The sequence below is a fragment of the Astyanax mexicanus genome, chromosome 3 (assembly GCF_023375975.1).
Source record: "Astyanax mexicanus isolate ESR-SI-001 chromosome 3, AstMex3_surface, whole genome shotgun sequence".
Lineage (NCBI taxonomy): Eukaryota > Metazoa > Chordata > Actinopteri > Characiformes > Acestrorhamphidae > Astyanax > Astyanax mexicanus.
Window position 1 is genome coordinate 32,560,244 of NC_064410.1, and position 12,432 is coordinate 32,572,675.

At 38.1% G+C, this 12,432-nt stretch overlaps 1 protein-coding gene across 4 annotated transcripts in view; it reads left to right on the forward strand.

Moving 5' to 3' along the window:
* Positions 1–2,348: 2,348 nt before the first annotated feature.
* The window catches only part of cdk12 (cyclin-dependent kinase 12), a 42,042-nt gene continuing 31,958 nt past the window's right edge, over positions 2,349–12,432 (forward strand). For 2 of the 4 annotated variants that reach the window (XM_015608019.3, XM_007230786.4), the window contains exons 1-2: positions 2,349–3,526; positions 3,629–4,777. In XM_015608019.3, the coding sequence (XP_015463505.3) occupies positions 3,693–4,777 (1,085 nt within the window). In that variant the 5' untranslated portion in view covers positions 2,349–3,526; positions 3,629–3,692. The remainder of the gene's footprint in view (positions 3,527–3,628; positions 4,778–12,432) is intronic. The other 2 variants (XM_007230787.4, XM_007230788.4) reach the window with 1 other exon arrangement.

A 12,432-nucleotide genomic window follows, 5' to 3' on the forward strand; every position in this document is an offset into this window, starting at 1 on the left:
GGTCACAAAAATATGTCCACCAGATATAGGAAAGGAGATAGATGGTTTTATACTTTCCTGTAAATCTATCTCAAAACATTTTATGTTTATTTGAAGAAATATGATTAAGTCAATATTACAAACAAACAGATCACACAGTTCAGACTATTATTATTTTAACAAGACATGTAAAATGTTAAGACAACAAAGCACTACTTTCACATTTATAATTTTTTAAGAAAATACTGTACCTGTCAAAAAGTTTGGACACACCTTTTGATTCATTGATTTTCTTTATCTTTATCTTTATTATTTTTTTTTTTTACAATCTAGATTAATATTAAAGAAATGAAAAGAAGAAAAGATAGACATATGGAATTACATAGTAAACAAAATGCATGGCACAGCATGAAGGAAAGGCAAGAACTCCTTCAAAACGCTAAGAAAACTATTCCAAGTGACTCTCCCTCAAAAAGACATTGACAAAATACCAAGTGTGTAAATCTGTCATCAATGCAAAATGTGGCTTCTTAGAAGAATCAAACATTTTGTTTACAAAATAATACCACATATTCCTGTATACCTTTAATGTCTAGAGTATTAAATTTACAATGGTAAGAAAAAAAAACATGTTGAATGAGAAGAGGCAAACTTTGACTAGTACTGTAGGTCCATTTTTTGTTTGTTTGTGTTTTTTATGTAAAATTCAAATTTTATATAATTACATAAAACTTAATTTTACATAATACAACGTAATTTTACATAACATTAAAAATAGGAAATAAGTCACTACTCCACATATTTCTATTTTCTCCTGGGAGGATGAGTTGTTTATACAAAAAAATAATCCCAGAAACTTCAACACCTGAATCATACCTGATAGTTAACTCCAACCTAAATTCAAGTTGAACCAGTTGTGCAGTTTTGGCTTCCCAGCCCTGTTAACAGCAACACTCCTCACATAATGTACATATCATCAGGTACATGGTGTACTGTAGGCTGATCCCAATATATGCAAGAATCTTCCGTAAAGCATAGCTGTATCATGTTTTACTGGACCATCAGCCTCGGAACAGCCTAGGTGTAATCAGCTGAGGAAACATGATCCAGCTGAACAACAGGCTCAGAACAATCAGCAAATATTTACCCCATTCATAACTGTCAATGGCAGCAGTGCAGTAAGGGAGCTGTTAAAGCTGTTAAAGAGTCTGCTTTTGTAAGATCACCAGTGACAGGAGAAAACACTAAATGTCTAAAGAAAAACACAGAATAGGAAGAGAAAATTAAACCTGTGTTTTGATAAAACTCATATAATCAGTGGTTACTTTTCTCTGCTGTAAACATATGTACAGTATACACATACACGTTTCTCATGCACAGCAGTGAGCCAAAACATTATTACCAAATGACACAAATATTGTTGTTTACCTCTCATAAAGTTGACGATGTATCCAAGGTATACTATGAGCTGTCATAGTTGTATATAGAACAATTGCCTTTACTCTTGAGGAACCCCTTATTTGTGGGCTATATATACACCAAACGTTTTGACTAAGGACAACAAATTGTTCAGAATGGCATGCAGTGTGTCAGGCTGTATAAATGGTAATAACATGAGATTAAACATAAGTATTTAGATCAATAGACAAGATGAAACTTGGTTAACACAAACATATTGCGTGGGATGCTTGTTAAATTGCTTCATCTTTACCAGAGCGAAATGGAATAATTGGAGCAATCTGGAGCAAACAGATCGTAATCTTTGCATATTACGGTCACGGTAATTCTGACGTGACGCTCTGCAACCTGTTTTAACCACTGAAGCCCTTACATTACATACTCTATGCAAACACCCACTTTAAGAATCTCTCACTGCTGGATATGAATCAAGAATGTCTGTTTGTACATTTGGTTGTTCATGGACGTCCTACCTCACATATTTGTTGGTTTTCTCCAACAAGCCAACACTAGCTCTGCTCCTTCGTGGTCAGAAACTGGCATGCCTTCGAACTATTTTAGTAAACTGAATCATCACAGTGATTAGGGTGGCTTGCTTGCTTACATTGTTATTTAACAGGGACATATATAAGTTAAATAATAAAAACAATAATATCAATAGTAGTAATAATACTTGCAATAATCTAACATGTGTTCTAAGTACAATGTGTGTCAAAGAAGGAGCTATAATATTAAACTGACCTAAATTAAAAATATATAAATGTGCGTAAAAAAAGAAAAAAAAAGAAGAAAGAAAAACAGACGAAAAAACAACGAACACAACCAACCGCTGCTTCCAGGGGGCGGGACCATGTCTGTTTTGATTGGATATCGTCAAGTAACGATGAAGACTGATAGGCTTGCAGGTTACCGAAGAAACGGAACTGATAGACAAGTACGATGCGTCCCAGATCGCTCCTTGTTGCCTACATAGTGCGCAATGATAGTACTGAAACCTAGTCTTATACACAGAGACAGTTTAATATTAGTTCTGAAATAGAGAAATATCTATCCACCTGTGGGTTTATCTTAAATGGCTGTTATTATTATACTCAGTTTGTGCTCAGGAGCCATTATATTATTACTAATGCATAATAATCATTTGTGCACTAAGTAGGGAGCAAGGAGCCGAATGGGATTGAGCCGAGCACGAAACGACACAGAAATATTTAGACACAAGTAATAGCACATTTTCATAATAATAGGATAGATCATAAATCTGTGCAGACTTAAAAAACGTCTTATTCCACCTAAAACTGTGTTACTGTGAAGTTTAGATATTTGTTTTAATGTAAATCGGGTCCACGCTGACGTGTTACGTCAGTCTCTATGGTGACGGTCTCTCTGACAAAACCCAGCATGCGCAGGCGAGGGCGCGCAGTGCTAGCCTCAGCTACAATGGCCGACTCGGACCGCTAAATCAAAGGGCGGTGGACGGTGCTGAAATCCACCAACATCGCCCTAAACATTGGCCTTGTTTTCCTTTAAGAGCTGCTAAAATAAACTGGAATAAATTCTGTTCACGAATATATGATTATTTCCGACAAATATCCAAAACTTGATAGAGATTACAGAGTCTATTAAAAGAGAGAGACAAGCGAACATGTAAACAGAAACTAACCGGCTTTTAAGTTTTGGCTTTTCAGTTTGCAACAAAATACAGTCCCATTCATCATGGACTTTATTTGTTTCTGATTTTAAAAGATCGTTTGTTGAAGGAGACGAGCACCTGTCTAAAAAAAGACCTGGTGCTCACTCAAAAAGGAGACTTTTCGTCTTTTTTTTATTTTTTGAGAAAGAAGCTAGCTTGCTTGCTAGCTTAGCTTAGCTGGCTAGCTAGCTAAACAGACGAGGAGAAAAGTACGCAGTGTTCTGATCTTTTTCTTTCTTTTTTTCGCTAGCTGCGAGAAACACGATATATTAGAGCTCTAATAAATATATCTTTCTCAATTTCATCGATTTAAGTTTTTTATTTTTTGGTTTCAAAAGAGAAACGCATGCTGCTCCACTTGGCCGGGGATGAATTCTGGATACACCGTGAGCATAAACTGTGAGCAGTGTTGTTGTTGTGACACTAATAGATCTACTTTTACTTTTCTCGTTAGTTTTTGGTCGTTTTTAATGACGTTACATGTGTTTGTTTCGGCTGCAGAGGTCCGTGTGGGAGAGAGAGAGAGAGAGAAGGAGAGGGGGCCGTGGCTGGGCTAAGGTAAGTTATGCCTGGATCAGACCGCCACCATGGGACCAAGAGGAAATCGGACGCGGAGTTCCAGCCCTCAGCCGCCGGCTTAACGAGCAAGGACGGCCGGCAGCAGGCTAAATCCCCCGCCTCGTCGTCTTCAGCTTCGTCCTCGAAGCACAAGCGCCCAAAGCCGTCCAGACACGGGCGAGATTCGGCTCCGGAGGCCTCGCTCGCTTCGCTACCCAGCGCCCCGGCTGTGAAGCCTCTGGTGGAGTACGACGACATAAGCTCGGACTCGGATACTTTCTTCGACACGCCGACCGCGGCCTCCAGGTCGGCGGAAAGGAGAGATGGCGAGCGCTTGGAGGTGGACGGTGGTGGTGGAGGAGGGGCTGGGGGATCCAGAGACACCCGGACTCACAAACACAGGCGCTCCAGGAAGAAATCCAAAGACCCACACAGGGTGAGGGAGTCGGGGGAGGGGGGGGAAGCTATGAACAAGAAGAAAAGCAGTAAGGACCGAGATAGAGGAGGCAGAGAGGCCAAGAGGACGAGCAAAGAGAAGGACAGGGATAAGCACTCGTCAGCGCTGGGCCTTTCTTCAACATCTGCGGCCCTGAGGGCTGAAACGGGTGAGGCGGGCTCCGGTAAGCGGGCAGGCGCTGACCCCCTGACCTCTGCAGCGGCCCAGACTGGGAATGTAGTTGGCAGTGCTTCCTCTTCGGCCTCATCCGCCCGCAGCAAAGAAAGTGGGCGCTCCTCCTCCAAGTCCCATAAAGACAAGCAGAGGCGAGAAGGTGGTCGGTCCGAGCACTCGGACAGGGGTCACCACAAAGCCTCCAGAAGCCGCAGGTCCAGTCCCAAAGGGAAGCGCCACAGGACACTCAGCCAAAGCCCCAGTCCCCGGCGCGGGACGGGCAGTGCCCTGTCCCCTGTGGACCTGGAGGACGGCTACTCATCCAGGTGTAGGGCGGCCAGCCCCAGCCCGTACAGGGAGACGTCCAGGCGGAGCAGACAGAGGTCAGACAGCCCCTACGGCCGTCGGAGGTCCTCCAGCTATGAGAGGGACGGGAGCCCCTACGGTAACCGTCGCTCGTCCAGCACCAGCCCGGTGTCCAGGTGAGTCTGACCGCGTCCACTTACTTTCTCAGGTGGTCGACTCCTTCAGATGGAGTCAGAGCTGGAGGGCCTGAATTATTTAAAATGATATTATAGGGCCCTTACATTATGCTTGCTTTGTGATTGCTTAGGTGTTATTATATTGGACACACCACCATCACGATCAGATTTTCCCATGAAAGCAATATTTTTGTCAGACTTTGATATCCCCATGCCCATTAGTCTTTAGTCACTTTTAGGAGTTAGTTTCTTCTGCATTTGTGTTGAAATGTATGGGCATTTCGTATTAAATGGGTTATGCTTATATTACATTAGAGATTAGTGCAGGCTAAAGTAGCTGCTGGACATTTATCATAAAGTTAATCATGTCATTTACAGCAATTAAGGCCATAGCTAAATACATTGTGAAATCTAGACAAAAATACCAAATGTGCAGTTTGGTAACATATCTTTCGAATTGCAAATTCATCTTCCCAAGTAGAAGATCAGATTCTATAGTTAAAGGCACCAAGTTTACAACATGCACCAAAACATCGATACTTCTGCTCTTACCAATCTGTGGAAGGGGCAGTGGGTTATGAAGCTCCATTGTAGAGGATGCATCAGGTGTTTGTGAGACTGTTAGGAAAGTTGCTAGGCCAGAAGCATCACAAGCACCATCCTGTGGATGTTGCACATTTGGTGTCTTTAATAAAGTGGACACATCATCTTGTTTCAAATGTAGGGGTGGAGCATAATGGAACTGAGGACTGGTGAAGTTTGTTTTCAAAATGTTTGAACGATTTTTCAAATACTTTATTGAATTGCAAATGATCTCACAAAGGCTCATTAGACTGTTCTAAATGTGTGGCCAGCAGACTACTGAGAAAGATGGGTCCATAGGATAGTTCTACAGAAACCTGTCCTACCTTGACTGCAGCCCACACTTTGAAATGCAGCTTATGTTTCATCCTCTCCTCCCAACACCCCACCAATTGTGAAAGTAAAATTCTGGGTTTGCACAGAGACACTTTCTAGACAGTTTCAGTTTCTCCCAGTTCATTTTTTGGGTAAAAACATTCTTCCATAGGGCAGTTGTATATGATCTGATAGATGATTTATGCCCCCTTCCTTCTAAATTGAGTCTTTGTCTAAGACATATCTGAGTTTTTTTTATCTGGTTAAAAAAATATTTCCAATATCCTGAATCATTCAGACATAATTTAACATGTGATGCATGTAAATGTTGTGCAAGAATATAGCATCATATTTAGGTTCAGCTTATTGGTTGGACTGGCATAGTACTGTCACATGACGGACACAAAGTGGATTAGCCACCCAGTCATGTTAATGTTTGTGCAAGTTTGGGTGAAATGTTCATTGTGCTAAAATGCCACTGATTTAATGAGAATACATTTCTAATATAATGCAGTTACACCTTTTTTAAAGAGCAATGGACCTTTTAATGTTGAGAATACTCAGACATTGGACTTGGAATTTAAATGTAAAAATGTCAGTCTAAAATGGGCATCTTACATTTAAAGTGCTTTAATTAGGTTAAAAATTATGCAGGTCAAGTCTGTAGCACAGCTGTGTTAAGGCGTTAAGGAAAAGGAGTCATTTTGTATATAACTATTGCTAAGCAAGATAGTTTAAATGAGGATGCAAACATTTTTTATAATTTTATAAATATAAAAATATGGAAGTTGAAAAAATTACTTTCCTCCCTACAATGCACATGTTGCATATATTCTTATATATAGCACATTGCCCCACCCACTCAAACTGCAGTGCTCAGGAGTGGTTCAGCTCCACTTCACAATAAAGGGTAGTAAATCTGACTGTGGGTTATTTGCATATATTAATCTTTTCAGTACACTAACAGGGAAATTTCCTAATTTGTTAATGAACTTTTATAGCAGTCAAATAGATTAAACAGGATTTTAGTGGATCTTAAAATTTGTTGATGCCAATAGTGTAGGCCAGGCTTTCTCAGCCCTGGTCCTGAAGGCAGCCTGCTCTGCACATTTTAACGGTTACTCTGCATTAGCACACACCATGCAACTCAGAAAAGGGCTTGCTAATTAACTGATTGGTTGAATTTACTTTGTTGGGAGAAAGGAATGCTATACATGTGCAGGTCAGGGATATTTCAATACTAAGAAAAAGACACTTGTGTAAGCAGAGCTTTGCTGAGGATTCAGTCTTTAAAAGTCTTTTTTAATAAAAAAGCTATGTAGTTTTGTGCTGTCTGTCTTATAGGAGTGACCTGGGTTTGCTGATTTATAATTAGCACTGTGAAAATGAATTGAAATTGCATTGGAAAAGGTACTTTGGCTATTGTGTTTTTTATATATAAAAATCTTATGTCATTTGGAGAGATTAGAGCAGAGGTTCTTTACAGTTCCCTGTTTAAGGTCACTTAACGCATTTCTGCCAATTATGTTTAGCATGCAGCTTTCATTTTCAAGCAAACCTTTTTGTGCGGGTCCACATCATGTGAATCATGTCGGAGTCGAGTATAACGGCAAATGAGTCGGTCTGATTCTGTGAAAAGACACTGGATAAAGTCTGGATCTAATTCCTTGTACGTTTTGCAAAGAAAACTGTTAATTACTCTTGTGACCCGCAGGGACTAGGTCAGGGCCCCCTTTGGAGTCATGTCCACCAGGTTAATAACTAATATGTTAGAACACTGAAGGCAATTGTTCTGTAAGTTTGAAGTAATTTACACCGGTCCAGTATGTGGCAAATGTTCCTGAAAAAGTCACCACTGTTTAAAACATGAATACATACGTGGGTGCAGAAGGAGCACACAGTGCAGGTGTTTGTAGAATCATAAAATCCCATGTTTATTGAGGCTTGCTGAAGTGTTTCTCTGGGAAGAAATTCCCTGATTTCAAAACTTTGCCTGAAGTGGATCTTGTGGTCGCAGAGCGCAGGTTCAGCCTTCTGATCACAGTTAAAACAGCTATGAGAAATCGCCAATTTCTGGCTAAGACGTGCAAGCTAATGGCAGTCGGGTCTACAGTGTTTTCCCTTGATGCATTTGATTTCACACAAGTGTGCACTTGAGCACCCAAGAGGGAGGTTGGAGTTTAGGCTAGGTTTCAGCTGGAGTGTTTTTATAGCCTCTGCTTCAGCTGCTAAAATCATTGATCTAGTTTGTCTTGTGCTGACATTAAGTGATTGTATGATCAGTGTCTGTGCTTATCTTAAACTTAAGCTCGTTTTGTTAAACATTGAAAAAGATGACAACTTTTATTATTAACAAGGGAAGTCTATTAAATTTAAATCATGGGTTATAGTAGATTGTGATTGAAGTTTTGTGTTCCTGCCTATCAAACCAGAAAATTGAGAAAGCATGAAACATCCTCTGGTTAGGAGTTAGAACAGTGGGGAGAACACCTGACCTCAAGCTAGTGCTGGGCTGTATGACCAAAAATGTATACCACAGTTTTTTCAAGATTCTGGCAGTTTCACAGTATATTGCTGTATTTTTTATTATTTTATTGTATTAATTTTTTTTGTATGAATGGGCTTTTATAGGTATGTGACTGCCACGAACACAGTTAATATAAATCACTATGGCTTTAAATTAAGGCGTTAATTACTATTGGGTTTATTTTGTCCCACAAAATATATAAAGAAATCAGACTTCATTAGCAGAAAAACAGCTGAAGAATGTACACAATAGACCTTAAAAAGAGATAAGCCAACAATTTGAACACATGTTTATTTTAAAATTAAATATTTTAAATAGTTCAAGCCAATAGAGGCATTACAATTCCCTTCTTTCTCCAGTTAACAAATACATTTAGTTCAGTGTGCATTCAAATCATCCTTCAAGCTACAGTATTAATATATTTAAACAGGGTTATAATTACTGCTCACCTTGTATCCTCGAGTTTTAGGGAGTTTTATCACTTGCTGAATACATGATTCTGTACTCAGGACCATTTCTGGGCTCATTTGTGACATAAAGTGCTGTTCTCAGGCAGGATGGAGCGAGGAATGAGTGTTTAGGCTCCATAGAGCTAAGCTACTGTCAACTCCAGTGTGTTTGCTTGCAATGCTAACTGGCTAGCATGAGCTAGTGAGCTGTCCCAGCATGCTTGTTTGGCAGCGCTGTTCTACACAGCGCCCCACAGCACCGCTAACGGGATGGCAGTATGAGAGAAAAAAATCCCCTCCGGTATACCGTATAAACGGTTTGTTTATAGTTATAGTTATTAACAACACAAATGGTGGAAAGGTCAATTTTATTTGAAATTCATTTACTTACAAACAAAAGTGATCTGTAATTATGTGATCCACTTTTTGAGATTTTGACAGACTGTAAAGCACTACAGGAAGCATATGGGGGTTTTATTTCTCATGTATTATTTGTTCTCTTGTTTACTCTAAATGATAAAATGATGGTGGTTTAAAAAAGAAAACAATAAAAGATGCATAATAGTTTAGCAGGTTAATTAATTAAATAATTGATAGGCTTTTCAGTTAAACACATGCTTGTTCAGTGTCATAGTGCTTCCCTGTCCTGTCCCAAAACACAAAGTTGGAGTTAGCACCAGCACTCCCCTGCAGTCAAACAAGTAAACTAGTGAAACTGAGAGTGATTATTCTTCCAAAAACATGATTGGTGTTTAAAGATTGCTTCTTTAGTAATGCTTTGAAGCATTGAGGCTAATGTAATGTAGCCAGGATGTTATGGAAGCCTATGTCAAGGACAATGCAGCTTGAAAATATTGATCATTGTGATTAAACTACATTGGCTTTCTGGTGGCATTGGGAATCTCCAGTACTGACCATCTGTATGTTAAATTACGAAATTAAAACGGAACAAATGTCACCATTATTCTCCAGTTAACAAATAAATTCAGTTCTTTGTGCATTAATATTATCCTTCAAGCTACAGTATTATTGTATTTAAACAGGACTATAGGTACTGGTCTTGAAGCTATTTTGTGCCTCATATCCAGTGTTTTATGGAGTTTGTCACTTGTGCTGAATAAATAATTCTAGCCTCGTCTAGGGCATGAGAGGAACTTTTTTCTAATATGTGGATCGATTGCTGAATTCCATTAGTCTCTTTTTGAGTGATTAATTGCTGTTTGTTTTTGGATAAAAACACTCTTACAGTGATGAGCAGCAACAGGAGCTCCTCAGATAAAGCTCTTTTTATATTTTTCTTCAGAAAGAACAGAGCTGAGGAACCATCACTTCAGTATGTTTGCTTGTTATGCTAACTGCCTAGCATTAGCTAGCAAGCTGTGTTAGTGTGCTTCTTTGGTGGTTGTGGGCGGTATGTGCAAAATGCATAACGATTTAAAATTCCCCTCCGGTATAATGGATGAACCGATATACCACTCAGCACTAAGTAGGTATCAGCAAGTACAAAATTTATGTACTTGTACTCATTTGAGGAGAAAAAATGAAAATTGATTGATGCATCTCTAATTAAAATGTTAAGTGCTCAGTGTATTTTTATAAATAGATTTGTGGCAGCTTTTTTTTCTTTAATTTTTTTCAGTGGTAAAAAGAAGTGACAAATTCAAGAAAACCTGTAAAAAAATAATAGTTTCTGAATTGTCACAGCTGCTTTGGATGTAGTCATGCTCACCACATTCACAAAAGCTAACAGTAGCCTATAAAAGCTTATGCTGTGATTGATTATAACCAGTAATGTAGTACATGTAAAAAAAAAAAAAAAAAAAGAAAATATGTAAAGTATGTAAATGGACTTAACTTTTTACTGTGTTTCTGATTATATTCATAGTGGGATATTTAGAGCTCTGTGTGGCAACTCTGTTTTCTGCTGTTGGTATCTGGGGTTAAACTGTAAGTATTTGCAGAAACCCATATTGAACTGAAAACTGAAATTGGCACAGAAGGATGTTGAGCAGGAGAGACAGGTGCAAAGTAGACATACTTTGTCAAGCCACAGACAATGTAACTTCTTATATGAATCAAAGAGCCTGAACACACCTTTTTTCATTTAATGTGTTTTCTTTCTTTTCATGATTTTCTAAATTTTAACTTTAATATGGAAGACATTAAAGCTATACAAGAATTATATACATGGAGTTATTTTGTAAATAAAGTGTTAAACCCAACAGAATATGATTACTATGATACTTTAGGTTCTTCTAAGTACCCACATTTAGCTTTGAGTACAGATCTGCTCACTCTTGGTATTTTAATCTTAGTGTCTTCACAAGGTAGATTACCTGGAATAGTTTTCTCAGTGTCTTGAAGGACTTCCTGGAGGTGCTAAACAATAGTTGATGAGGATTGTAGAGGCAAAACACTTTACTACATAAATCCATGTGTTTACCCTAATTGTTTTCATGTCTTTAATATTAATGTGCAATGTAGAAAATGAATTGGATAAAGAAAAGTTTGTCCAAGTAAGTGTTCATTTCGTTTTTTATTAGATTTTTAAAAAAATCTTATCTTGGTTATGAAGAATTTCAAAGGTATTGGAAAAAATTAAATTTCTTTGGCAAAATCAATAATTAAAATTATCTTTAAATGTGTAGCTTCCTTAAATTGTGATTTTAGCAATGCAAAAATGTTGATGCACTTTGGTGCGTGGGTGTTTTTAATAATTCAGGAATCATTTCAATTTCATCAGCTGTCATTTTATTAGTGGAAATGAAACTGCTTGATTTGTAGTCATAATTTAGCTTCTTTTGTAATATAAAGAAACTAATTGAATCATGGATAAATTAAATGTACAATTTAACTTACAATTTACATATCACTCAGTTACTCATGCTTTACCAGCTAGCATGGCTAAATGACGCGCAAGTGTGGAGGCGATAATCCCGAAAAGGCTTGTTTATGTAGTTTGTAACACTGTATGATTTAGTGTTCTGTATAAACATGGATAAAATAGCAGTGTAGTAAAATATGGTTGCAGTGGTATGAAGTCTGAATGTTGTCTGTATTCTGATCTGTAGCTCTACTGCGGGTCTAACGCAGTGAACTTTGGACACAAACATGTCTTGCGTGATTGACTACATTTGGGATAAGAGCAACTGTGTAAATGGGAGTTTTTGCCTCTGCTTTTATAATCCAGTCTCAGATCACTCTGCTGGAACTGTGGGTTTAGCCAGTGGTTTAAAGTGCTTTATAAGGCTTGGGTACAGTCTGTTTGGTGGTGAGATGGGACAAATTAGGACACTCCACGATAACCTTTGACATGTTCAGCATATTATTTAATTAGAAAATAAGAAAAAATGTTTTAATAGCCAACATGATGACCAGATAGTGTTTTCTATTAGTCTTTTTTTTTTGTTTTAGTTTGAGAGTCATTTCATGAATTGTTTTAATAAATTATGTATTGGTTTTACATTTGTTTTCATCATTTTTGTTGCAGTTAATGTGAACATAAGACATTTTAAGTCTTTTATAAGCAAATATGAATTAAAAAAAATATTTTTTTGCATCTATGTGTTTGTGCTGTAAGACATACTATGCTTTTTGCTTTGGAATCTAGAGGGAAAATGGTGTACATTAGGTAAATGTCTGGTTTAGGCAAAAGATGCATGCATATGATACTAGTATTGGAATATTTGCCCTGATATCAAGATAATTTATTCGTAATCAAAAAGCAGGCTCTGATACCAACAGCTTACACAGTGTACCTAGTACACATTGCTGTGCTAAGA